The 27,235-nt window shown below is 41.9% G+C and overlaps 1 protein-coding gene across 6 annotated transcripts in view; it reads right to left on the bottom strand.

Moving 5' to 3' along the window:
- The window catches only part of MAP7 (microtubule associated protein 7), a 116,998-nt gene extending 91,924 nt beyond the window's left edge, over nt 1–25,074 (bottom strand). For all 6 annotated transcript variants that reach the window (XM_029962762.1, XM_018078197.2, XM_018078195.2 and 3 more), the window contains exon 1: nt 25,010–25,074. In XM_029962762.1, the coding sequence (XP_029818622.1) occupies nt 25,010–25,055 (46 nt within the window). In that variant the 5' untranslated portion in view covers nt 25,056–25,074. The remainder of the gene's footprint in view (nt 1–25,009) is intronic.
- Nucleotides 25,075–27,235: the final 2,161 nt, after the last annotated feature.

Genomic DNA, 27,235 nt, shown 5'->3' with positions numbered 1-27,235 from the left:
CAAGTTTACAAACCCAGATTGCTGTTTCCCCTACTTAAAAAGTAAAGCAAAGCAAAGCAAAGCAAAACAAAACAAAAACAATCACTCCCTCAAAACAAAAACAAACAAACAAACAAACAAAACCCAACAAAAACAAAAACAAAACCCCAAACCAAACAGAAAAACACCACCACCCAACCCTCTCACCAGAAACAAAGAATGCAAATCACATCTTAAAGTACCTCTGCCCAAGAACTCCACTGAAAGTTGGCCTGCAGACTTCCACATCAGGAAACCTTCTTGCCTTGATTTATAGAGAAAAAAAAAAGCTACAGTCCCACCATCTGGGACTAGATTAGTGATAAGAGCTTGCTACTGGCAATTATCTTGATATTTTCAAAAAGAAATCCTAGGACAAATTTAAGAAAACTCCAAAATCAGAGTCTGGAGTATCAAGAGAAGGACCATAACAGCAGCACTTCCTCAAAGAGTAAGCTAAATCTTCACTGAGATAAGAGTTCCATTAAAGGAAACGGCTAGTAGCAGCAAAACAGACTGAACTCCTGTTTACAGAGCAATAGCAGGGCCTGTTTGCAGAGCTAAGATGAACATAAATCACCTCTACAAACCTTGGGGTCAGGAGCCTGTTCAGAACTCCAACATCATCGTAATCATGGAGATGCTGTCATCACTTCTCAGGAAGGGAAGAATCAAACCATCATACTGTCATCTTAAATATTTCAATCTAGGAACATTGCTCATTATGCAGATGCCACAAACAGGATGGCAACTAAACAAAATCCTAACAGAAAACAGAGGCATCTGTAAGCGTCACTGTGGTGTGAGCAGCACAGTCTGCACTGTACAGCTTTCCTGAATCAGTTATTGACTACAAAGATTTAAGTTAAACACGCTGTAGTGAAAAGCCAGGCTACTCTGCATACAGCCTTCAGTGACACTGAGCATCTGAGATACGGTATACAGCAGCAATTCAGATAACTCACAGGGACGGTGAGGCTCACAGAAACTCCCTGGACGCAAACTGTAACAGTTGTGTTTCTTAACCTTGAGAATAGCCTGGTGAAGAAAAATACAGGCACAAAAGTATATACATACATTATGGAATAATTCAGAAAAAGCAGATTGGAAGTGTAAGAACATACCAAAACACTGATAACCCAGGCACAACAAGCACAAACTGCTTGGTCTGCAGCCTGGTTTTATTGCCAATACCTCACTCAGCAGCTGGTTGTTGCTGTCCTTTTCTGGTTTACAGATGGCAACTGCCATCTGCTTTTTTCTTTACCTCTTATTTTGCAGTTCAGACTGCAAGTAAACACACCATCAACAAAGTTAAATGGCTAGAGAAGGCTGTGTTTTTAAAAAAACAACAGGACAAAACCTACTTTTTCCTTCCTTTGCTGCAGGGAATAAGAGAGTGAGGTAAACATGTTTTCATTTTTCTAGTGAGAGGGAATGCACATGAAATGTGAAAGTAGCATTGTCTAGAATTTGTATGGACTGCATCTCCAAGATGGGGTGCACATTCCTCAATGAAAGCACTGTTACAATTAAGAAGGAATGACAGGCAAGAAGATTCATCAGTTTGTTTTCCATCACGCTGCCTCTGCTGGACTCAGAAGTATAAGCCAAACTCCACTGTACAAACTCTACTGACATGATGCCTCTGTGTCTTCAAAAACAGCTCAGACATGTTTGATGTGATTCACGGTGTCCTAGCATACAAGCCAAAATTTAGCACTGTAATTTTCACCAGTGCATTTAGTCAGCATGCAGGCAATGAGGAAACTAACTTTGAAAAAAGGAAAAAACCAAAGCTGGAACTGGTTGTGTAAAAGAATGACTTCTCGTGTCAAGGGCGGGTAACTGGATAAACCTGCATTTCCAAAATAGCTTTCTGAAAAGCTTTCTGAAACAGAATTGAGAAACAAGATAGCTTTGTACACCAAGATACAACAGTATGAATCAAGTTCTGTCAGCAGTTCTGTAATAAGCCTTGCCTGCACAGGAGTTTAAAATGAAGATGAAAAATATCTGGAATTCAAGAATGAAAAAAAACCAAGCCACTTCAGCACAGTTAACAATATGTTTTAGGGTACTATGAGATTTTAGGTCCAGGATCTTTCATTGGACTTTCAACTAGTCAGACTGCCTCTGCCTAAAACATCAGCACTACAATCATATTTCCAGCAATTAAATCAGAACTCCAGCATCCTACAGAAAAGTTAATTTTGAAAGTGTTGCTTCCTCACTCCTTCTCTTTATTGACTCCCAGCAAAAACACGATAAAAATTCTTCTTAATGTTTTCTGTGTCATCCAGTATTCTCAGATCTTTCAGGGAGCATCCCTGTTCTTGATACAGAAAGAGTGCACTTTTTCAGCACAGCATACCATGCAATAGGAGGCGGCCATGGCACTAGGTTGCAGCAGAGTTCCTCTGAAGACAAAATTCCACCAGCTGGAGTATTTCCTGGTTGCAGGGGTCTGTAGTGGCACCAGCCTCTTTACACAACCCTCCACTGCTAAACAAAAAGACAGCAGCAGATCACAGAAAAGATCTGTGAGTGTTGTGCCTGGTATACCAGACTGTGGAAGGACAGTTGGTCCTACATCAGCTTCAGATGTAAGAGGAAGACCCAGAAGAGCACTGACTGTGAGAATAAATAAATAAACAAATAAACCTTCATGTGAAGGACTAGACCACTTAGTAGGCACAACTGGAGGTTCAGACTGTAGTGGTATTAAACAAGAGAAATAAAGACTGATGAGGTGGTCAGCAACCAAACTACAAATTCAGTCTCTAAGCACAGCAAGTCCCTTCTGGGATTTCCAGTACCCTGACCATTTCTCCTGGGTTGCTGAGGTTTTTGGATAACTCAGAACAAGAGGTAAAGAGTCAGTTTGCCAAGGAGTTGACTGTAAATCTAGCTTCCAACACACACTGTTGAAGATCACTTACTGAGATGAGGGAGCAGTTGTGAATCCACAAGTATGGCTTCTAACAGGAAACCCCTGCATTCCCTGAAGCCAGCAGTATAGACACTAGCACCAGAAAAGAAAGTGTGCTTCAGTTAACTGAATTTTTATTCCTAAGTGACAGGCATCAACTGGAAGATTTCTGTGATTTGGAATCTCTGCTCCTGGCCACATCTTACAGTCTCAGCAGATACCTGTGCTTGATTTGCGCCAACTTGTAATTCCAAACCTAGTTTCCTCTTGCTGACAACTGCACAGATAAACTCTATAAATTAGACATAAACTAAAATCTGAAGAACTATAGCTAGTCCCTGAGAAAAAACTATCTTTCCTCTTTGGATCGGAAGAGCTTCAACAGATCTGAAACAACTAGATGATAATCTATTTCCCCACAATTAACAGAAGGGAACAAAAACTTCAACAGAGAATCTTGTGCCATTGAAGCTACAGAAGGCACTATTCTAATTCAAAACAACTGAAGAGTTCCCCAGCACAAACACACACAGAGTACACCTACAGGTCCGTGTCAGTACTGACAGAGCAGTACAGCTTTCCACTTGTACAGCCTGCCCCCAACCCCTTGTCTCCTCCACTAGTACAGGGGCACAACTACTTTCTGGAGAAACCTGCATCCAGGTTAAGCTGCAGTGACCTGCCTACTGGAAGTCTGTTTAATCTAGCCATAATCAGCAAGTTAATCATTTAAAGGAGAAAGTGAAGCTAACATTCAAGTGCTTCTCCTCTGAAACTGCTAGTACAAAACCAGAATTTATACAATCTGCATGCTATCCCTAGTCGTTCCTACCTTGGACTAAGCAGTTATGCTACATCTATACATACAGATCACTAAGATGGGGTTTGAGACAATTTGGCTATTCAATGGCTGTCATAGTCAAACCTATAAATCAGTGAGTGTTTTGTGTAGAATTTGGTACATGTGACTCCAGTCCACTGAAAAAGAAAAGTATTTTACTTCAAGCAATGAGAAAGTCCAAGTGTTAGAATAGTCCCTAATTTAATTTCTGATGTTTCATCTGCATTTTTATTTGCTTATCAAACATTGCCCCATAGCCTCCTTCACCTTCATTATACAGATCCGATCCACAGATATCAGTGTCTATTCATACCACGCTTCAACTCAGCGCAGCTAAAACTCATATGTATGAGTTTCAAGCAGTGCTTGGCTGCAAAAACAGTGCACTATGAGATGCACTTTCAGTGAGTGAAGGCAGTTCATTAAAATAAATTGCATCAATCATTGTGGCACTTGTTCTTCTGGCACATTACTGTTGTGGCCTATGGTTGTGTAGACTAGATTAAATAATACCTTAGCATGTCTCACAAAACAAACAAAAAACCCCACAAACACAAATCACTTCTGAGGAGACCTCTGATAATAATACAGGACTATTCTGAAGTACTTTCATTTAGAACTCTCAATTCCCATATACCAGAAAATCAAGATCTCCAGTTGTAAAGTACAGACTGAATTTAAGGAAGCAGGAAAAAAATTAAAAAGGCACAAAAATTACTCTTATTAGGTAGACGAGTAACCAAAGAATGTACATATGTGAGTTCGGGCAGGAAGAAAAATTATGTACTCCCACTGATTGAGCTGAGCCCGATATTATGTAGAGCTCCATTGTCACTTGCTTACAGCCAGAAGCAATGCTCTAGGCCAGTACTCATTGATTTCTCTGGAGTTCAATATGACAAGCAAAAGGTTCTCTCCTAAAAATAAAGCCAGACTTTTACATACCTGGATACAAAGCCAATTTAGGATACAGCAGTTTCTGAGCAAGCTTGAAAACAGCAGCAAGAGTGCTGAGACTTACCAAACGACAATCACAATAATATCAGGGGATCTAACTGCAACATATTTCTTTTAAAAATACATGCTTAGCTATTGCCTCAATTTTCCACTGCAAAATAAAAACACAGTACTACGCAGGCGTGAGCAATGCAGTACAACAGGGCACAGAAGTCCATTTCTTCTTGCTGTCAACTTATTCCAAAGGCCTGTTACTGTATAAACCCTTTCAAAAGAGTACTATTTGCGTATTTTCGGGGAAAAAAGAATACAACAAGACCTCAGAGAATTTAAAGATTCTTGGAAAGATCGACCACTTTCCAGGTTTCTCTCCCTCCCATAAGAAATGATCATAAACTTACATTCCCTCTGCATGTATTTTCCACACTGTAAGAACTGTATACCAAATTCAAGGTTTTTAAAGTCACAACTTTTAAAGTGGTAATAGCAAAGAAGGAAGAAACTCCACTGCTTGCTATCAATTTTCATGAGTGGTGTTTCTTATACAAAGCTTTCTTGAGAGTTATCCAAAATAAATTGCACTCCAATCTTTTTGCAACTTCAACAAGTATTCTGTCCTGCAAGTACAATAGCCAAATACTACATCCTGTTCTCACAAGGACAGCTCTGCTGAACACTAAGTTATCATTTAGATCTTGGTTGAAATAAACCTGTTTACTTAAAAAAGTTACTTTGCAAAATTCAGTCTTTCCTTAAATGGGACTATCCCTCAGTTTACATGCCAAGTTAAACTGAATTTGCTTTAACAAATAATTTAAAGACTGCTAACATTGTACTTTTTTTGACTTTTGCCATCGACATACTCAATGTCAAGTAAGCTCCCTGAGCACATGAATAAACTACAGGCTGTTTCCCCCTCAAAAAAGTCAACAAAATATCTGAACGCTATCCTCCAGAATCACCAGTGGAAGCCTCTTCTCATATAACTGAACTAGAAGTGTAAGATGATTCTTACCCAGCACAGATAAGCGCTGTCAGTAATCCCAGCACACACTTTGATGAACAGACTGTGTTACAACACAGGCCAAGTCCTCAGACCTGGGACTTTCACTTTGAAAGCCAGAGGGACTGAACAAATCAGATTTGCTCCACTGGTCTGCAGATATATTCCGTGCTGTCCCCCAGACTTTCAGCATAGTCTCTTTGCTGTACTGCTAGTAGATTACTTAATATTAGGATCTCTTCGTGTCATTATTACAAATGGGATGTTTCCTGCTACCTAGCACCTACAGTTATGAATGAAGAAACTCTATAAATGAGACAGTTTTGCAGTAGTTTCCTGAAAAAAAAACAACTTCCTTCTTTACCCCAAGAGCTGCAAAGTAGGCAATGAATACAGGGCTTTTCTAGGAATGTACCTTCCAGATACTTTGAGAGTTGCTTTTAAACAAATGTCCAGAAAAATCACAGATACTTTTAGACCCCCTCTTCTCCTGGCCTTGGCTAGCAGAAAGAAAGAGGAAGCGCAGAGAAACACTAGAAGAGCTCACTGGAAGGTGCAGGATGACAAATCACAATGCCCTGCCCCTTTACACAACCAGCACTGTAATGGGAATTGGTACCTTTCCTTCCTTCCACCTACTCTTTCTCCTCACTTTGCCTCAAATGCAGATGGGCAAGATAAGGCTACCAACTGTCATAAAAACCTCCAGTACTTGATTTTGGTGAGCCAGTTCATCAGCCTTTGACAATTGCTCACTGTTCTGCCCCAAACAAGGAGGTCAGCCTACTGACTAGCATCAAGAGGCATCATTGAGACAACCACCATCCCAGGCAGTTTTGCTGGTTTAAAGTGTGGTAGAAGCCAGAGACCAAGCTGTCATTCTGGATCCCGCCTGAAGCACAGACTCTGCAGCGTGGGATAAAATTACACTTCCACACCCCATGCAATACCTGTTTTGTAAGTATCCAGTTTCAGTTTCCAGGACTATCAGTTTAATGTCCTTGAAGATGCCAAGTTCCCTTTTCTTTCAGGTATCTTAAGCTTGCATTTGGGTATAGACGCACAGCAACAAAACAACAACTGAACTAAAAGTTGGAAAATCTGAGTTTAAAAAGAAATATATATTTCCCTAATAGGTGCAGAACATGGAGACTAAGCCCATAAACAGCTGTGTTAGAAGAAATCTCCCTCAAGTCTTTGGAGGAATAAACCCTACATCTGAAATGAGCAGTACACACAAACATTACCATCCATGCAACAGTGGCAAAACCTGCTGGTGATCACTGACATCACTGCCATTCACCAAAAGACTGAAAAAAGCACTTCTCTTGTTTTCAAGATGACAAAGAATCAGTGTTACTATTCAGAAAACCAGGGCATAAATGTCTAGCTTTGTATTAGCAATACCCACTCAACAGATTAGAGGTACACTCCCTTGATCAGTTTTAAATAAACAGGAAGGTGAAGGATTCCATTGTTAAGTCAGTTCAGACTTTTCATTGATTTGTTATAAATGTCATAACTATTTCAGTTATTAAGTATTCAAATCCATAATCCAGAAGCATGAGTATTACTTTTCTAGCCTCTTCAAAGGACAGTTTTAGAAACACATTATCAACAATCTGAGAAGGTCTTTCTCCTAAGAGGAAGGAGAGGAGGCATCACCTAAAAATTTCATAGAATTGAATTTTAAGACTACATCCAAGGTGCACAAAATGAACAGGAGCAGAGGAAAGAAATCATGAGGCAAATTGAATTGTTTGTGCCTGAATTCAAAGAATGGCTGAGGCTGAAGTTCACACAGAGAGGATGGATACCTGTAATTAAACACTAGTTTACTCAGTCCTATCTTTGTGATTTACATACAGAACCATTTTCATACACTATGTTCAGTCACAGAAACAGTATTTGTTTTACAACACAAGCTTTAAGAAAATATTGAAGCTGTTAAGTGCATGGTTCTCTTCCTGTTTTGTCTGGTTTCTTTGAGGATATAGCTGCAGAACTGCTGGAAAGCTGGTAACTAAATCAAAAACTAATTGAAATGCAAATTAACCTTCTCTAAACCTGTAAAAATTGTATTTGAAGAGTGTACTACGTAGTAGAATTCATTCCTGTATGTTTTAAAGGGAAAGGAGAACAGAGACTGTTAATGAAGGTAAAAAGGGATATTCAAAGTACTTTTTATTTGCATTCTTCTACTACACAACAACTGGATCTCAAGACCCCGCAATAGTGGGTGCCATACAGATAAATAACAAAAATGCAGGCCTTGTCCCAAAGACAAGTCGAGGAGAGGAAGTTAAAATATTTGGTGAAAAAGCAGTGAATACAATTCACATCAAAGGAAAGGAAGTATCAGGAACACATGGTTACAAAGATCACTGCAGGCTTTTAATATCTGCAGACTGAAAAAAAAAAAATCCTTAACATTGTCATTATTTGCTTGCACTGGAGGAACAAACTCATTGCCTACCAGACCTCTCCAATTATAATACAGACAGCCAAAACCAAGAAAAGGAATGGCCTATATCAAAATCAATTTACAGAAAACCTCACAAATGTCAGCCACTTTAAGATCCACATAAATATTTGTTTCCCGGATGACAAAAACAACTCTCACACAAAGTCTAATCAAGTCTTCAAGTATTCTGAGAAGACCTGGACTACGAAAATATTGGTTATTTTAAATCTTGTGATGATATTCAAATACCCTTAATGGAGGAAGGAACTCCTTTATTACTTTGGATCCATTAAAGGCTTCTTGGCTTTTAAACTGATGTACAAAGACAGATCCAGCATGATAATAGAAACTGCAGACGAAGACGACATAAAGCCCACCTCCCACAAAGATGACACTGACTTAGAATGTGCTAGAGAAGGGGGGGGGAAGGAACCTCTCAGCAGCTGAGTAAACAGGACAGGTAAAGAACTAAGAGCAAACACTGTAAAGCAGCAACAGAACAACAGACACTAAAGACTCAAGAAAGCCTCATATGGGTCCATCACACAGTCAGAGCTGCACTGAAGTGACCTTACTCAGTACCAGGTAGGGAGAACACTATGCTGAGTACATGCATTCTCCATTACCAGGCACTCCAGCTCTAACCCACCTAATGACTAATAACACATTCAAATGTAGTTATTTATCCACATATATCGGTGTGTAAGTGGTGTTCTGTTCTAGAGACAGTATGAGCCATTTTAAGTATTTACAAAACAAAAAGCAAATGAATATACTTCCAAAATATTTTGTACAGTTTCTTATATTATTTCTCACTAGGATCAGCCAAGGTAAGCCACCAAATTTTTATCTTATTAAAACCACGTGCATTTGTTTGTTTGCTGCCTGTGTTCCCATGCACATTCATCTACTTACATTTCACAGCAACAAGAGAAAATAAAGGAATAATTGAAAATCAAATCTCGGTTAAAACAAGAGACAAAGGATAAGCATATCTGTATAACTGCTGCAAGTAGAAAAGAGAAGCTAAGTAAACAAGAACTTTTACCCTGGGAAACTATCAGTGCTATTAAACAAAACCAGGAAAATCATTGATTTTTAGCTTTATGGACTGTTGACTCTGGAAGTCATCCAGTGGGTGACAAAGGAAAGTAATATGCTTCTTAAAACATTAAAAACTCAATAACCTCACACTAGAGTTTGTATCTCCATTTTATATGGGCAGTTTCAAATACACAGAATAGCAGGTAACTATGTACACAAGACCCTGACACAACAGGCACATTAACAATGGCTAGTAATAAATATTTTATCATGATGCTCAAATCCATTCCGAGGGGAAAAAAAGTACAAGCTGCAAACTGAAGAAAAAGAATAATCTTATGCTCTGAATTTGTTTGTAAAAGCTACCAAGCTACCTTCTTCCTTCAGGAAAAGAAATCAGTTAGCTGTAAATTATTCAGCTCTAATAAATACACATAGTATAAAATTGCTATTTAAATGCTTTCTAGCCTCTCTTGTTACATGGTAGAATGGTAACATCTGAAATTTAAAACAGTGTCTTGAGGCTACAAACTAGCATTTGTTTTGTAAACAACAACTGATACAATTCATTCCCCTTCCCCAATAAGACCACAAAAAAGAGTGTTCATATAAATAGAATCACTTGATCACAAAAAAAAAAGAATAAAAATTCCAGCCACAATTGTAAATTGCAGGATCCATGAGGGAAACAGTAATTAGATGATATAAGATAGACAGTGGCTACACAGGCTTAACAGACCTGTTACAAATCCATGGCTATTAGGATCCCTCTGACACCATCATTCACCTACCTTAAACACCACAAATATTTTCCTTTAACAGTTACAATTTGTTAGGGTTTGTGTTTTCTCTTTGATTTGTTTTGGCTTGTTGTCAGACTTACAAAAGTCAGCATATTTGAACAATGTGTATTTTTCTATACTCTGCCAAAGGCTCACTGTCCCTCATGCACAGAAATGGAAGTAAAGCCAGTTTTGCATTGTCTTTGGTAAAGCTGTCTTCTAAAACAGGCTGGTATTACATTCTGTACTCTCCAAGCCTACAATCACCTTGTTTTTAATAGTTATTTGTCCAGAGCGCGAACAGAAATCAAAGTAAACATACAGAAATTCACCAATGTATTTCTGATGCAGAATCCTTATCACTACCAGAAGAAGTGGGGTTAATAACTAAAATGTACTTTTTTCTTCATAGCCAAGGCAGCTGATTGCATAACAAGCCGGGGGATTTAAATACAGGCACCTATCATACATAGAGATTTTGTGGGTGCCAACATGAATTGCCAAACTGCACCAGCCACTTACAGACTCTCTCTAGCACACAGAAGAGCTAATAAAACGCTGTGCCTGCTGTGCAGCATATCCCACACACAGCCCTGATCACACTGCAGAACTGCAACGTACCTTTCAGTCTTTTGGAATTCCCGTTCTTTTGCTGCTCATCTTCTTCATCAATGGTGAATAAGCCCGGGGGATTTGGTCTGGCACTTTTCTTCAGTCTCTCTTGTCGGAGGGCAGTAGTTGAACCAGGCATGCTGCTATTGCCTCTTGCTTATTAAAAAAAAGGTAAGAAACTCCAGCCCCCGCTTAGCTACTAGCTGCAACGCTGTCTGTTCATTTCAGCACTTGTAACAGATCCCCTATGGATAAGCAGTATGCAAACAGCTGACGAATACCAACATCCAGTCGGCAGCAAAAGGCTTGCAGTCTTTCCCCACCTTGAAGGAAAGCCCTAATTAAAGGCACATTGGTTTGGATGCTGCTCTTCTCTGTCTTAACTTGTTCAATCAAATCCTAGCCCACCGCTCCAGGTTCTTTGCTGCAGCACCTTCTTCCCTGCAACCAGCATGCTAAAATATTCAGCACGGAACACAAGAGGAGAAAATATGATACGCCGCTGTTAACAGTTGCCCTGACAACACTGACACATCCTAATCAAAGGGGGGGGTCTATGAGTGCTGTCTCCTCAGCTGCAGCAAGCCGGCCTTGGGAACGCTGTCTCCTGCACGCTTGCAGAGAGCTGGAAGCACCTCGGCAGCAGGGGCTGCTCCTTCCTCCTCTCAGGGCGCCGGGAGAATGGAGCTGTGCTTGCACAAGCAGATGAGCACTGAATGAAAAGAAGCCTGGAAGGCTCCAGGCATGAACCTGATTTTTGCTCAGCTGCTCTGTTTATTCATGTTCAGAAATTTTAGCCTAACCTAAAACAATGAGGATGAGTCTTCTTCCATATACGCATATTGGGTGTCATGTGTGCCACCGCCCCCCCTTAATCACTTGCCTATGCAGTACATACCTTTTGCATTAGGAATGCATACACCCACAATTACAGGTAGGTGTTGGAACATTCTTTTTCATGTGTGAAAACTCCAAAATCAGAATTTCTAGCTTATATGGACAACACAGGACAACAAAATCTCTTTTGGAATGAATATTCTGTACCACACCATTAGTTTGACAGCACTGACCATTAACATATACTTTGCAAAATGAGCAAAGTCCAAACAGCCTGGGTGGTTTTATTTAACTGATTTCCCTCAGATGCTAGCATTCTGGATTTTCTTTAGCCACTTGCGACAGAGCACTTTCTCACAAGTTTTGCAATCTGCATGTTCCATCCTTCACAGCTCCAAATGCCACTACACAACATGCTGGATGTTTCACCTGCGAGACACCTTAATCTTCATCCACTTCCACCTCTCTAATTCAATGTGTGCTCACCATTTCAAAATGCTACCAAAGAAAAACTGCAAGCTAGAATCACTCTATAATGTTAAAATTGCATGCTTTTTCCTCACTTCAGGGTTTTGTTTTTAAGAGAATATTGATGTAACCTAATCAGCCACCACAAGATGGCACAGACATTAGTCGACAAATCTGTCAGCGGCTCATTGAAAACGTGAGGTGATACAGATGCATTGATCACCTCAACAACACAGGTAACAATTCTGAAGAAGGGTCAGAGTTTATGACGTCAATATGGTATGTATCACAGTGGCCTGGGATGCTCTTCACGGAGGAGTCCTGGATCATGCTCAGCTGGCAGGACAGCTCTGTTTTCACACATCTCAGGCTCATAAGCCAGGAACACAGTGGATGGAGAAGAACACAGCACCACCTGAAGGCTCAGCTGCACTATTCTTCCTTCTTCTCCAGCACAGGCACTAAACACCCTAAACTAAACACACTAAACCAAACCAAAAGTCTTTTGCAGGAGGACACTATTTCTGAACCGAGCCCAGAGCCCAGAGCCATAGTATGTATTTCCTCCCAGTTACATCCTGCCCCTTGGCTACACCTTGGACTCTCTGGACATACACGGAAGCTGTATACAATGACATTTGTCTACAGTTAGAGAAGCTTTGTACTAAAGGGTGTGGCCAAAAAAAAAAAAAAAAGGCTAAGGAAAAAAGCTCTAACACAAGCTGTTCTTTAGCTCAGCAATTAGCCTTCAGGCATTTATACAGGCTAGCACTTTATCCCATAAAGAGAAACAGCTTCATTCCTCAAACCCCATCCACCTAATGCCTCCAACAAATACTACATAACAGTACACATACAGCCACAAAAAGAGGACAGTAGTTAGTCCCACCAATACTTTTCATACATGCCAAGTCTGTTGCCAATAGAACTAAAATAACAGAAAACATTACTTCTATGATAGCTTAGTTAAATATTGCTCCACCCTGTTTCACTGTTTTAAATCATTATGAAAGGATTACTACCTTTTTAAATATTATGTTTAATTACCTTTAATTGCTAATTAAACAGGCATTTTAAAGCATATAAGTATGTGACACACAAAATTACACCTGACTGGAGGGGCTTCCCAGCTTACAGGTATGATGACTGTTTCAGCATCTCCATTTCCCTATTATCAACAGAGTCATGCAGAACAGCTACAAGACTGAGAATGACTTTCTTGGTCCTTGCAGGATCCCCTGCACCCATACGAGTGACTTGCTCTGAGTATAAAATGTAGTAACGACCAAAGTTCAATGCTTCAGAGACTGGTGAAGATGGATTTGGGCAATGACACACAGGCAATTGAGGTACATATTTCTTCCTGTTGACTTACTAATGCAGATGTGACAGAGAAAAACTATCAACAGGACATTCAGCTTATGCAGCAAGATTTTATTTCAAGGCCCCCGTGGCTAAAAACTATGCCAGTCCACAACATGTTTCCAAATGCCTAATAAAATGCAACCTATCACAAATAAAAGACATCTATTATAATACAAGATACCGTATAACTTTAGGTACTCAGGGTCTTTATTTTTGTGTGTGTGAAAAACATTCCTAGTAACACTATTAAAACATGCATTAAAGGTACCAACACTGCATAAAAAGAGATTGTGCACACCACCCCTCCCCAAAATCCACTGGTTTAGGGCAGGAAAAGAAATTCCCAAGTATTCCTAGGAGGAAAGATTTGCTTATTTCAGACTTGTCTCAGCTGCTTGGCAGCTTCTATATGAAAACTCGGATGAAAGCAACGTTCCCTTGAGGGAACAAGGAGGCGCATAATTTAGTAACGAGGCTGTTAAATTCTTTAAAAAAAGAAAACCCCAAAAACAACAATTTGCTTACATAACCCCTATTATAGTTTTTTCCCCCTCTAACCATTTAGTCATACTGTGTACAATCACAGCTGAGCTCTTACCGATGTGGTGAGACTCCCTCAAGAGATGGAATGAGAGCAACTGCTTATCTTGAGTGCACTGGATAATTTTCATGTTTTCCTTTTTACCACACCTACAAACTCAGGTTTGCAGATAAACCACTACACTTAAACACATTCGCTTTCATCCACTGGATTTTATAAATAAAATTACCTGCAAAAAATATCATCTGATATGCAACAGTCTTAAACAGCAGTTTGAACAAGGACTATTAGGACAATTATATCATGATGTGGGAAATGTAAATATTTATAACAACACGTTGAGTGGTGTTTCTGCTTTACCATCAGATATTAACACTGGATATCTCTATTTATGAAATGAAAAGCATGTTGAAGTCAGTCACCATGATACCTACATGCTGTCTACTATGGTTAATCTGATAATTTGCAAGGGTTGAACTCTAGATTTGCAATCTTCTTTCATTGATAAGACTGTTTTAGTCCCTGTAAACAATCCAAACAGCACATGAAAGGAAAGACTGGATGTGGTATTTAGTGCCATGGTCGTGTTTGGTCATAGGTTGGACTTGATCTCAGAGGTCTTTTCCAACCCAACTGATTCTGTGATTTTGTGATTCACAGGGAGGAAGGAGGACAAAAGGCAGTATTCAATGCAAGTCAGCTAGTTAACAGAAAAGAAAAACCTTGTGAAACCAAGAAAATTTGTACCTTTTGCAAGAGCTGGCAGGCTGTGGTGACCAGGACTATATATTTTGAAGGGAAAAAAAACCCACCTGTTGTAATTGAAAGTCATCTTGTATCATTGGGTATGTCAGGATACATGATAGAAAATCAAGCTAATTCAATATAGGATCATATACTGTTGCAGAAGGGGCAAAAGAAACATAGAGAAATTGCCTCCGAAAAGCCTACAAACAGAAACACTCAAGACATTGCTCAATCATAATATACAGATTTTTCCTCTCACTCCATGGAACACCCACTGTATGATCCTCAAGCTATATTTTATAGGAGTCTCATGTCTTTCTCCTCAAGCTATATTTTATAGGAGTCTCATGTCTTTCTCCTGCTATTTTCTTAGCATAAGAACAGTTAAAATACTGTCTTAAAAGAATACCACACCAAACCAGCAAGCAATCAAGAAGTCAGGGTTTGACAGAAGACCATCCGTGCCCATCTCACACACCCCAGACCACCTCTAATCAAAAAAAAAAAAAAGCCAACATTAAAATAAAAAATAAAAAACAAAACAAAACAAACACCAAATGAACCACCAAACAAACAAAAAAAACAAACAAATAAACCAACATACCCAACTCTTCAGTACCTCCAGGTCTAATAAGCTCTCAGTCTTAACACACAAGAAAACTACTGTCTGTCACTATTTAAAAACCCAGTTATTCATTGAATAGACCACTAGTTAATCTCCAGCCTTCAAGCTCTCCTTTTTCCCTACTGTCAGGCAGAAAGGTTAAAAAAAGCTTTGAGGCACAGATGCACCAAGCTAGTTTCAGAAGCCAGGGCAGCCTGCTCACCACTGCTCTTCTTTCTGACACTTAAGCTTTCCAAAGCCTGAGGTAAGTTACAAGTGCTAGCCCTGGTTTCTCCAGTTATAAAATGGAATAAAAGCTTCGGAAGAATTCTTCTGAAAGAACTCAGTGATTCTTACAAAATAATTTTCCCTTTTAAGATACTTTGTATGACTTGACTTTATAAGAGCTACTGAGGAACCATTAAACTATTGAAACAATAAAGAAAAGACAAATTTAGACTATGAAAACAAAACACTGAAAAAAGAAGTCACACATGTGCTTTAGTGCTTTTAGAACATCATCCTGTTTTTCAGTTTTATCCAAAAGTGCCAACAGCTGAAGAACATTCTCTTGCAGGGTACCAAAAAATCCCAAACCAACCAACAAAAAAACCAAAGCCCCAACAACCACAAATTCAAGACATATTTCTAAAGCAAATTAAACATTCACAGAATCACAGAATCTGCTGAGTTGGAAGGGACCCACAAGGATCATCGAGTCCAACCCTTAGCCCTGCACAAGACAGCCCCAGGAGTTACACCATGTGCCTGAGAGTATCATCCAAATGCTTCTTGAACTCTGTCAGGCTTGGTGCTGTGACCACTTCCCTGGGGAGCCTGTTCCAGTGCCCAACCACCCTCTGGATGAAGAACATTTTTCTAATATCCAGCCTAAACCTCCCCTGACACAACTTCAGGCCATTCCCTCAGGGTCCTGTCACTGGTTACCACAGAGAAGAGATCAGTGCCTGCCCCTCTTCTTCCCCTCACAAGGAAGTTGTAGACTGCAATGAGGTCCCCCCTCAGTCTCCTCCAGGCTGAACAGACCAAGTGACCTCAGTCACTCCTCCTACAGCTTCCCCTCAAGGCTCTTCACCATCTTCGTTGCCCTCCTTTGGACACCCTCTAAGAGTTGAATATCTTTCTTAATTGAGGTGCCCAAAACTGCACACAATATTCAAGGTGAGGCCACACCAATGCAGAGCAGAGTAGGACAATCACCTCCCTCGACCAGCTGGCGATGCTTTGCCTGATGCCCCCCAGGACACGATTGGCCCTCCTGGCTGTCAGGGCACTGCTGACTCATATTCAACTTGCCATCAGCCAGGACCCCCAGGTCCCTTTCCGTGGCACTGCTTTCTAGCACCTCATTCTCCAGTCTGTACATACATCCAGGGTTGCCCTGTCCCAGGTGCAGAATTCAGCATTTTCCCTTGTTGAACTTCATATGGTTGGTGATTGCCCAGTCCTTTGATTTGTTGAGGTCTCTCTGCAGGGCGTCCCCGCCTTTGAGGAAGTCAACAGCTCCTTCTAGTTTTGTATCATCTGCAAACTTGCTCTGTATCCCTTCCAGTCCTGCATCCGAGTCATTTATGAAAATGTTGAAGAGCACTTCTCTTGGACGCTGATTCAATGCCTTCTAACGTAAAAGAAAAGCTTCCCCTCAAATGTATTTTATAACATGAAACAGATGAAGTAAATATTCTAGCATACATTCCTTTACAGATTGCCAATATTTCACTGTTATTTCTCATTTTCTTAGAACTGAGAGGTTCAGGGCAGGGTAAGCATTTATCTTATATATTTATGTCAAGAAAGAACATGGCATTTTGCTTTTATAATCATGTTTTCCCAGCATGAAACAATAAGGTTCCATTGGGAACCAGGTTCCAAATGTTTCTGTCTTGGTAAAAAAGTATCAGGAAAGTTAAGGTGCATTTAAAATTTCCCATTCTGTTCTGCAAAAACATTACAACAAAAAAATTTCAATGTACCTACTCATCAAAACACAAAATCGTACTTTGTATGGGTATTTTCAATATTAATTGTCTATGTCAAAAGCTTTTTGTATGAACTCATTTAAAAATACGTAATATAAACAATGCTAAATCATAGAATATCTTGAATTGGAAGGAATCCATAAAGATCATGAACTCCAACTCCCTGTTTCTTGCAGGACAATGTTGGAATACACAGATGCTAACTAGACTTCAAACCCACTATCTCCCTAGAATCCTTCAGGAGTCCCATCTCTGTTTATTTTCTATTTCACTAGGTCTTAAATCAGGAAGTCAGGCCAAAAAAAATGGAGAAAGTAAGGCTTTTTTTTTTTTTTCTCCTCCTCATGTGAGAAAACAACTATTTACTCAGTATCAAAGGACTGGAAACCTTCTTTTCAATGGCATGTAAATCTAGGACAAAACAAACTAGCCCTAAAAAGACAGGCAGGATTCCCCCCTATACTCCCCTCCCACCTAGTTTTCATTTTTTTTTAACAGTTAACTTGGAAATAGCAAAAATAGCCACTGTATCAGAAAAAACATTTGCTTCAGTTAAAGTCAACCACTGTCTCAAACATCATACACACCTAATTATTTCCTCTGCTGCTCTTCTATTTTCAAAAAAGTACCTTATCTTTACAGAGGTTTCTAAGTTTCTCTTAAAAAATATCTCTAAGGGCTCACTTTTATATACAAGATAATAAAGGACTGGCAGATCATTTTTACAGCAGTATGTTACTTTTTTAAAACAACTTCAGTATTTAGTATATAAATATCTGATATAATAATTGATTTCTGCTTTTCACCTTCTTGGAAGAAAAAAAGGCCCCTTGCATTAATCAGTTAGACAGAATATAAAATCCTAGAGAATAACATGGGAAACCTTCTTCTGTTTGACTAATGAGAATCCTGCTGTCAAGAGTACAGAGGCACTCTGAATAGCTTTAAATAAGAAATTAATCAACTCACTTCTAAAAATCGAGCCATAAAACCACAGTAGTTGCATGAACTTATTCTTCATTGATCCACTGAATTAGGTGCTTCAAGAAAGTGCAGAGAACTCAAGAAAGTCCAGAACTGTACAGCTTTTCTAAACAAATGTCCACTTAAATATGTTCTGGGGAAATTGGGGAACAGCAATGGATTATTAAGATTCTTCAGAAAGTAAACTTAAGAATGACAGGTTCAGCTCTTTGCATCTTTATCTTCTGGAGTTTATTGAACAAACGTATCTTTATTCTGGTTTTATATCTCAGTATCTCCCTTTTCAATAAATTGAATTCAGATGTATTATCTGTATCTGCCTAAAAGGCAGTGGATTTTAAGTAAGCTAGGTCTAGAAACAAAAAGCAGTCACCTATTATTTTCCTATTAACTGTCCTGACTACTTTGGCTCCTTTAGCTTATCCACTGCTTATGCATCCCCTTGCACATGCTGGAAAGACCGCGTACGTTCTAGATATCACTTTAATCAACACAGTAGGATGACATATTCCTCAGCCGCAGAGGAGGTGTAGGTGTTCTTAGAGCAGCCACGACAATCCCCTCAGTGTGATGGAGAAGACTTGTTTATCCAGTCCCTCCCTCCGGTCCCTACTCACCACAGTTCTGGTGAATCACAAGCAGGCAGCTGTGTCAGCAGTCTCTGCCTACAGGAGCCTAGAGCAGGAGGAAACTCCACCAAGAAACACGCATGTGCTCAGATACAGAAAGCTTCTCTTGGAGGTTATCTCTTCCCAGTTTGCTGCCACACACTGGGCCAATGAGCTCCTCAGAAGTATCCAGACAGAAGTTAAGTGTTAACTGTTTTCCCTTCAGTCAAAGAAAACTAAACCCGTGTGCATTTCCATGCAGAGGAAAAATATGGGAGAAGGCTAGAAGCCCGGCCCTGTTCTGATTCAAACTCATTCATCAGCACAAAGGAGATGTGAACATGAAGGTAAGAACCTCATCAATCAAAAACACATTAAACACATACACACCAATAAGACAATCAAATACAAGATGTATATTAACAAGTCTTATTATATTTTTTAATTAATTGGCATAATATGACTAATTATAAACATTGCACAAGGCATACCATGATGAATAAAAAACATATTAGATCATTCTTAGCCAACATCCTTTATATATAACAGAATGATACTGGATCAGACCCTACAGTAGAACATATCACGTAACTTCAGCCAATTGTCATTTAAATGACGAAAGGAAGGAATCAGAACTTCACAGGACAGTAGGAAGCAGGAATTCAGTAGAAGACAGAAGTCATCAATGCCAATTGTCCTACAACTAATAGCCAGGGCAGTGTTGCCACTGCTTCTATCTGTAAAAACAAACAAAACAAAACCAAAACAACACTTATTTTTTAAAATACCTGTTTTTCATACATGTCAAGAGAACCAAGCATTTGTAGAGCACTTAGGTATATTTTAAGTTTCTTGTTGGAAATGTGAACATACTTCAAAGAACAGGCTCTTTTCAGCTCTTTTCATAGAAATGTGAATATGAAAGAAAAGGTGATATGCCAAAACCAAATTCAAATCTTCTCCATTGCATTACCAACAGTATCTGATGGATGGAATCCTGTGAACTACTTTGTGGTGTGTTAATTACCAATGCTTTTCTGACATCTTAGTTCCCAACGTGTTTCTTAGAAGGGGACCAAGACATCTGGACTTTTGGATAAGGGAGAACACATTAGAGTTTCAGACAGAGACTGATATTTGGAGAAATATTTGGAGACATCAGTACTTTATTTCTCCCTTCGATAATCTAGTCTCACAATGACTCTCAGCCTGGAGCATAAACCATTCTATCACATCTCTGAAGAATCTCATTGTCACCAAGAGCCAGGTTTTCAACTCCATTCATTTGAAGAGTGAGGCAGCCTAGTCCCATTATGTCATATTGGCAGACAACTTATGGTGTTCCTTGAACTCTGACAGGTGTCCTAGGATACATATTATCAAGACTGTTCCGCAAAGCCACAAAGGGTATAAATATATCTTCTACTTGTTTTAATGAACAAATATGGCATGACTCCACTCATGGAATCAACACCTAAAGAAAACTGCAGAGCTAAAGCTGAACCAGCTTAACAAATGCACCACTTCTCACACATTCTTAAGGTGAAAAAGACTATAACACACACATGGCCTGTTCTGCCACAATACTAACACGCCACTGCAGTTTTCTAACAGAGGTCACATACCAAGGATTTCCTTCCTGAAGAAAAGTGCAAAGACAGTTACCACAACAACATTAGCAGCACACTGTGGCTTGTATTGTGGATCTAGACTTACATAGGGTTTTTTCAAGTGGAAAAGAAAATAGGCTGTTGCAAGATTACACAGTATTTACATAATTGAGGCAATTATTGCTCTGATAATTTAATTGCCTTTAGCACCACAAATAATTTTCAGCTGTAAAGTATTAAACTTGTTTATATGTGATAGCAACAAATCAGTCATCATACAAGTAAAATGGTTGCCATCTCAGCTTACCGTAAATTTACAATTTTTACAGTTTGAATTAGCACACACAGAAGTACCTCCATTTTCAAAATAAAGCCCCAGTAAAATGACAATGTATATTACTTTAGTTAGATTAGTAGAGGTTCTCTTCCTGTACTGGAAGTACCACTTAAACCAGCTGCTCCTCCAACATTCATCAGGCCTGATATTTGATTAACTCAGACCTTTTTTTTTTTTCTGGTAGTGTTTGGCTTTGGAGTTTTTTTGTGTTGGGGTTTTTGTGTGCTCTTTTGGGTGTGATTTTTTTTCTTTCAGTTTGCTTTTGGTTTGCTTTTTTGGGGGCGACTGTTGGGTTTTCACTGAGTTTGTGTTTGTTGTGGTTTGTTTCATCTCCTCCGTCCCCCCCTTTTTCTTTTTTTTTTTACATTAGAAGCGCTGGGTGTAGGTGGGTGGAGAAAGACAGCCTGACTCACATTACATAATATGCATATAAAAAGGCTTGTTCAAACTTTTCCAGTGTGTGTAGACATTACCTGACCAATGAGAGATATCAAGAGACAGTACTTTGGCGGCTTTCTAAAGTTGAGGGATGGCTTCTATAAGGATTTTAACCCTCTCATCCACATTAATAAATTTTATTCAGTTGTATCATTGTCATCCTACAAGCTACTGATGAGTCTGAGTCTCTGTGAATTCAGTACTGACTCAAAAGCTATTAATGTAGGACCAAATAAGTAATCGTAAGGTCTGATACACAATGTCAAAATTTGAATAGGTTTTAATCAGAGAGGGGTGACAATAGAAGGATTACAGATCCGCAACTTAAATAATATATTAAAAGACAGAAAATACTCTCAGTGTACTAACATTTAGATACTTATGGATGGAAATTAAAGCACGCTAACAACACACAAACCTTCAGCACTTTCAGCATTTGTAAGCAAATACCCTCACGGCAACGTAACATTTGGCTGGAGATCCCCGTTATCCTGATGACACCTGGCGCTCTGACAGCCGCTGTTTACAGTACGAGTGAGAGCACAGAGCCGTGGCCGGCGCGGGGGTGACCCTCGGGCGGCACCGCAGCCTGTGGTGGAGCGCTGGGACGTGTCCGCGGTGCCCGCAGTCGGGCACGGGCACAACCCACCGCCCCCTGCCCTTCTCGGGCCACAGTGACGCGGCAACACCGGCGCCCTGCACCCGGCAGCTCCCCTTGGAAGGAACAGGAACTGTCTCAGCCGCCAGAGAGATGAAACCTGTGTGTCACGATACCGTTGCATAAATCCTCCCCAGCAAAACACGTTTCCCGTCGGGAAAGAACCACGGGGAGCTGGCGCAAGTCTTCAGCTCCCACACACTGTATGGTTCTGTACCTTTGCGTTTTCCCTAATAATTTATCTAGAAAAAAGATAACACAGTAAGAGGAAACTTAATTTATTCTCAAATGGAGAAAACACCAGGATAAGCAAGCAATAACGTCCCACCAGCAGTTAGAGAGCAAACATCCCAAGTGTTCAGCTTTTGCAAGCCAGCTATCACTGACATCATTTAAAGTGCAGACTTGTTTTGTTGCAAAAAAAAAAAAGGAACAATGATAAACTTACTTAGAAGAGAGCACTAACAGTACACAAAATCATGGCATTAAAGCTTCTTTGCAACGATCCAAAACCACTTTGCTCTCTCTGGTCTCCCAGTACCTAAGCAAATTGTTATTCATGCACAGAGCTGGTCAAGGCAGCCCAGAGCAGGCGCGGGGAAACTCCCACAGGCAGAGGCATGACTACGCTGATGGTAGGCAGCCACAAAATGAGGTGCCTTAGAAGCTTCTCCATGTGTTATTCCTCATGAGAGGGCCTTTCTCATCTCAGGAATCACTGAAAAGCCTGTTAGCACTATAAAATGCTTGAGTAATTATAATTTAAAAATTCTAACTGGTATAAGCTACCATACTCCCTGAGCACTATACTCATTTTGCCATCTACACACTTATGAATGGCAGAGGAAAAAAACCCTTCACCCTGGTAATTAAGCCATTTACCTGAAGAAAGCTAGTTAAGTGCAGCAGACCATCTGCCCAGCAATAAAGGGAGCCACTTGTAACATCTCCCTGCAAAGCCTTTGTGGTGCCGTTAAAGACTTCCCCAGGCCAGTCCTGAAAGACCCTGTGGACAGTCACAGGAGAGGGGGAAAACCAAACACACACCACAACACACAGAGCTATTTAGCTGGTTTGTTTTGTTTTGTAAACAGAGGCAATAAGTCAACCAGTAGGTAATTTTCCCAAACAACGATGGGATGTTGACCTTCATAAGGAGCCGGATCCAGACGCAAGGGTTCTGCCTGCGGAGCAGACTGCAGCCGAAGCCATCTGCATGGCCCTCCCTGGGCACACACATCTGCTCACTCACAGACAGACCAAACAGCCGCCGAGCAGCTCCCTGAGATGCTACGAGGTTGTTCCTGTTTGTAAACGCCGGGAAAGCGGCCGGCGATAACTCAGAGACCTGAAACAATCTCAACACACAATAAGCAACTTCACAGAAGTTTAACTTGGACCTTTCACACACGAGGAAGTTTTGAATGAACTTTGACAGCACAAAGCAATTTAAATTCAAAAAAACAACTCATGCAAGTAGATCCACCTCCTGTCTACAACTACGGCCCAATGAGTAAAAGTTCAACACAGTAGCATGCAACGAAACTATAAAGCAAACTCGGAATAAATCTAAGCACATAAATCCTTTTAAAACTGTACATATATAATATATATGTAACCTGTTGGTTTGTCCCCAGTTTTGGTAAGGAACTAGAAAGAGACTGATAATACAGTTGAAAAAAATGACATTAGCAACGTAAGGTAAAGAACTTGAAAAGAATTTGTTAGACCTGGCTTTAAAAATACACTGACAGTCAGTTCTTTCCATGGAAAGTGAAGTTAATGCAATTACAAACTCTGAAATACATAGGAAAACAGATGCACACCCTTTCTGAAGCTGAACATTAGAGTGATGCCCAGGCGTGACTTGTAAGAAGGACTCCTGAGCAAAACACTACAATTTTCAAGTTTACTAACGAGAGCATTTGGATGGGTCTGCCCACAGTCGTTGCTTGTGACTGCATGCCTGCGTTACATAAAGTTCGTATTAAAAATATTACACTGTGGAAACACAATCAATTAAGCAACAGCCATATGGCCTATTCATATGCTGTTTTGATGAAAAAGCTTGGATTCAGAGATAAACTTGGACACAGATTAGAGAAGGACTAGCAAAAGGTGAGTGGAATTGTACTGTGGAAGGAGATAAAAAAGGAAGAAAAGGAGAGGACTAAAAGTTGGAGTCAGCTTTCACAGTCCACCAAGCAGCACTCCCAGTGAACGTGCCAGAAAGGCAACCCCTCCACTGCCCACAAAAGCAAACAGCATCCGCGCCTACGACAGTGATACAGCGGTCGATCCGCTTGCGTAAGCCAAAATCTCCTCCCTGCACCCTCCTCGCCCTTAAGGCCAAAATAAAAGCGCGTTAAAACGCTCTCGCAGCGTACATTCCTCTTTAGAGGAGATGCAAGGACATCTCCCTGCCTTCCCTGTAGGAAATAAGGGCTTGCAGCAGCCCGTCGCTCGCACGCGTTTGAGGCGCAGCCAAACCCGCAGGCCCTGCGGCGGGGCTCGCTCGGGAGGCGCCGCCAGGTACCTTGACCCTGCTGAGCCATCCCTCCTCTCCCGCCGGGGCTCACCCCATTCCCGCTAGCAGGTGTTGCGGGTATTCACCCTTCCTGCAGAAGCTCGCCACTACCTCCAGCCCCGCTCAGAGCCCGCTGCCCCCCACTCCTGCGCCGCAGCCCGGCGGCCCCCCGCGGGCAGCTCGGCACCCCGCGCTATCCCCGCCCGACGCGGACGCGCCGCAGCACCCCGATCCTTTAAAGAAGCTTTCGAAGCAACCAGCCAAGCTCTGGAAACGACGGCGCGGCCCCCGCCGATGCCCCTCCGCGGGGGCCGGGGAAGGAAGGCGGGGGGTCTCGCCGCTCCGGCGGGCACGGTCCGGAGCCGCCCCACCGGCGCGCGCTCTGCCCTCCCGGCTGCCCCCGGGCCGGGTCGCGGTGGGGCCCGCGGGAAGGGAGCGAAGCCCCCGCGCAGCCCGGCGGGCGCGGGCGGCCAAGGAGCGCCCCCGCACCTGTTGCGGACGAGGGCCGCCGCCGGGCCCCGCAGCGCTCCGTCCGCGCGGCCGCCCGCAGCCGCCGGTCGACCCGCGCGCGCCTCCCTCCTCCCTCCCTCCTCCTCCCTCCCTCCCTCCGCCGCCCGGCGGCAGCGCCTCACCTGCGGGGCGCCGGCGCCCGCCGCTCCTGCCCGCGGCCTCCGCCATGTCTCCTCCTGCTCGGCGAGCGCGGCTGCTCCGCCCCGCGGCTCCGCGGTCCTGGGGCAGGTGAGGAGCGCCACGTCCCCCGCCCCCGCCGGCGGGCTCTGCTGGCAGCAGGTGAGGGCGGGCCCGGCGGCCCGCGGCCCGGGAGCGGCCGCGCTTCACGGGCAGGAGGCGCTTGTGCGGCGCGGTGCGGGGCGCTTGCCCGCACTCCCGGCCCCCGCGGCGGACCCGGGCAGCCGACGTGCCGGTGTTCACCCAGGTGTGCTGGTATTTTTCCTCAGAGCGGCTCCCGTCGCATTGGCACAGCTCGTTCGGTACCAGCGCGGGGAGAAACAACAGGTTTGGGGATGCTCGCCATCTCGACGGTAGGTGGGAGGAGTGGCGGCCGCCTCACAAGCCCAGGCGATGCGCCGCATCGTGTGGGGAAGAGCTGCACTGCTGCAGACTCGCTGCTGCGGCACGTGCTTTGGAACAGTCAGGTTTGGAGTTGCCCGCAACACATCGCTTCCAAAAAAATGGCTCTGTGAAGAGCTGTCGACGTATCAGTCCTTTCTGTAAAGAAACTCATGGCATACGGGTAAGCAGGTGGAGACACACAGCTCCCTTAGTCTCGTGTGCTTGGACAAAGCCAACTTCAGCCACCGTGCAGCACTTTCAAGTTCAGGGCATGAGGTCTTCTAGGGGAAGGGATTGTTGCACCAGGAGCCATTTGTGTTCTAAAACAGAAGCAGCTTGGGGCTTGAGTGATAAACGTGCCCTGTGGTTTATGTGCAGGAGGGCGTTTGGGCATTTGGGCTTTACACTGGAAGGCACAAAACACAGCAAGATCAGCACTGTCTTGATCGAGTTTTCACTTCTATGATCTCTTAATTGAGGGGCAAAGGTGTCTCTTGGTCCATCTCAGCCCTGGCTTACAACAGCATGGATCAAGGACCAAGAGGTTATCCAAGCTGAAACCCCACGGTATGCCCTATAGTCAAAATGTCGCCCTAGGCAAAATCTTGCACTGAAACATTATGTGTCCTTACAATGTAATCTCAATTCCCTCACTTGTGGTCCACGTATCCACTAGCATATTCAAGGAGCCAGGCTGAAAAGTCCGGGATGTCTGATGCACTCTGTCCCAGAATGTTTTTCACATTCTTTTCAGGGATATAAAAAGTACTGTGGCTAGCACAATCTATATGAAGTAGCCTGAAGTGGGGATATTACATAAGCTTTTGTGCACAGATCTAGTACCTATATGGATAAGCTGTGCTGTTCAAGGAACCACTTCAGACCAGATCACAATTGCTCAAGTAGCCCAAGCGTAGTACATGGCCCAGCCTAGGCATGGATCAGACCCAATATAGTCTTACAGTGGAGAATACAGAACTGATTGCTGAGCAACTCTGCAGAAGCCACCTTGGGTCTGGTGAAGCCAGCAATGAACTATAGGAGTTAATTCCCAGCTGGAGCCAGGCTCGGTCTCATGGAGACATTCAACTGAAACCTCGATCACGCTCCCTTCTGTTATACATAGCTGGCATTTCTGAGCGCTCGGAGTCATAGAGAACAGGCTGCATTGCTTTCAAAGTAAACAGAGCAATGCAATTACATTCTGGTCTATTGATGCTGTGTGAAATCAGGTTTCCCAACTGCAATCATGGACCGATACAGGATTGTGCTTCACACAAAAAATCAAATTAGGGATGTTCATTGTCCTAAGGGTCACTTTTCAATGGGTAGTGGTGTTTTTCAGTTGCTTTGGGTTTTACAAATCAACCTCCACCACTGGTCTTTCCAGTGTTTAAAACTACCTTGAATGTGTACTGTTTCCTGCTGTAATAGCAGTAGAAATTGGTAAACTGTAGCTATATTTCTCATGAAATGTAGTTAAGTTTTTGGAATGAGTTGAATCCACCTATGTCCAAAAATCAGTGGAACTGTCTTCAGAGTAAAAAAAATCTGACTAAAATTATTTAATCTACTGTTCTTTGTTTAGCCTTTTTAAATGCATAATTGCTGCATTTTAGTCAGTGGAAATTACTATATACATGTTAGGACAGCATGTTTATGTTTAAAATAAAATACTTAGTTTTCTTTGAAAATGCTTGCTAGACCTGAAAAATTGAGAACATAAGCCTTTCACTGACTACCAAGGCTTCTGAAGAAAGAAGTACCTTCTTGTCCAGGCAAGTCTT

This window comes from Manacus vitellinus, unplaced genomic scaffold (assembly GCF_001715985.3).
Source record: "Manacus vitellinus isolate BGI_N305 unplaced genomic scaffold, ASM171598v3 scaffold_4_pilon, whole genome shotgun sequence".
Taxonomy (NCBI): domain Eukaryota; kingdom Metazoa; phylum Chordata; class Aves; order Passeriformes; family Pipridae; genus Manacus; species Manacus vitellinus.
The sequence above is the reverse complement of the archived record's forward strand: the minus strand, read 5'-3'. Positions and strand labels throughout refer to the sequence as shown.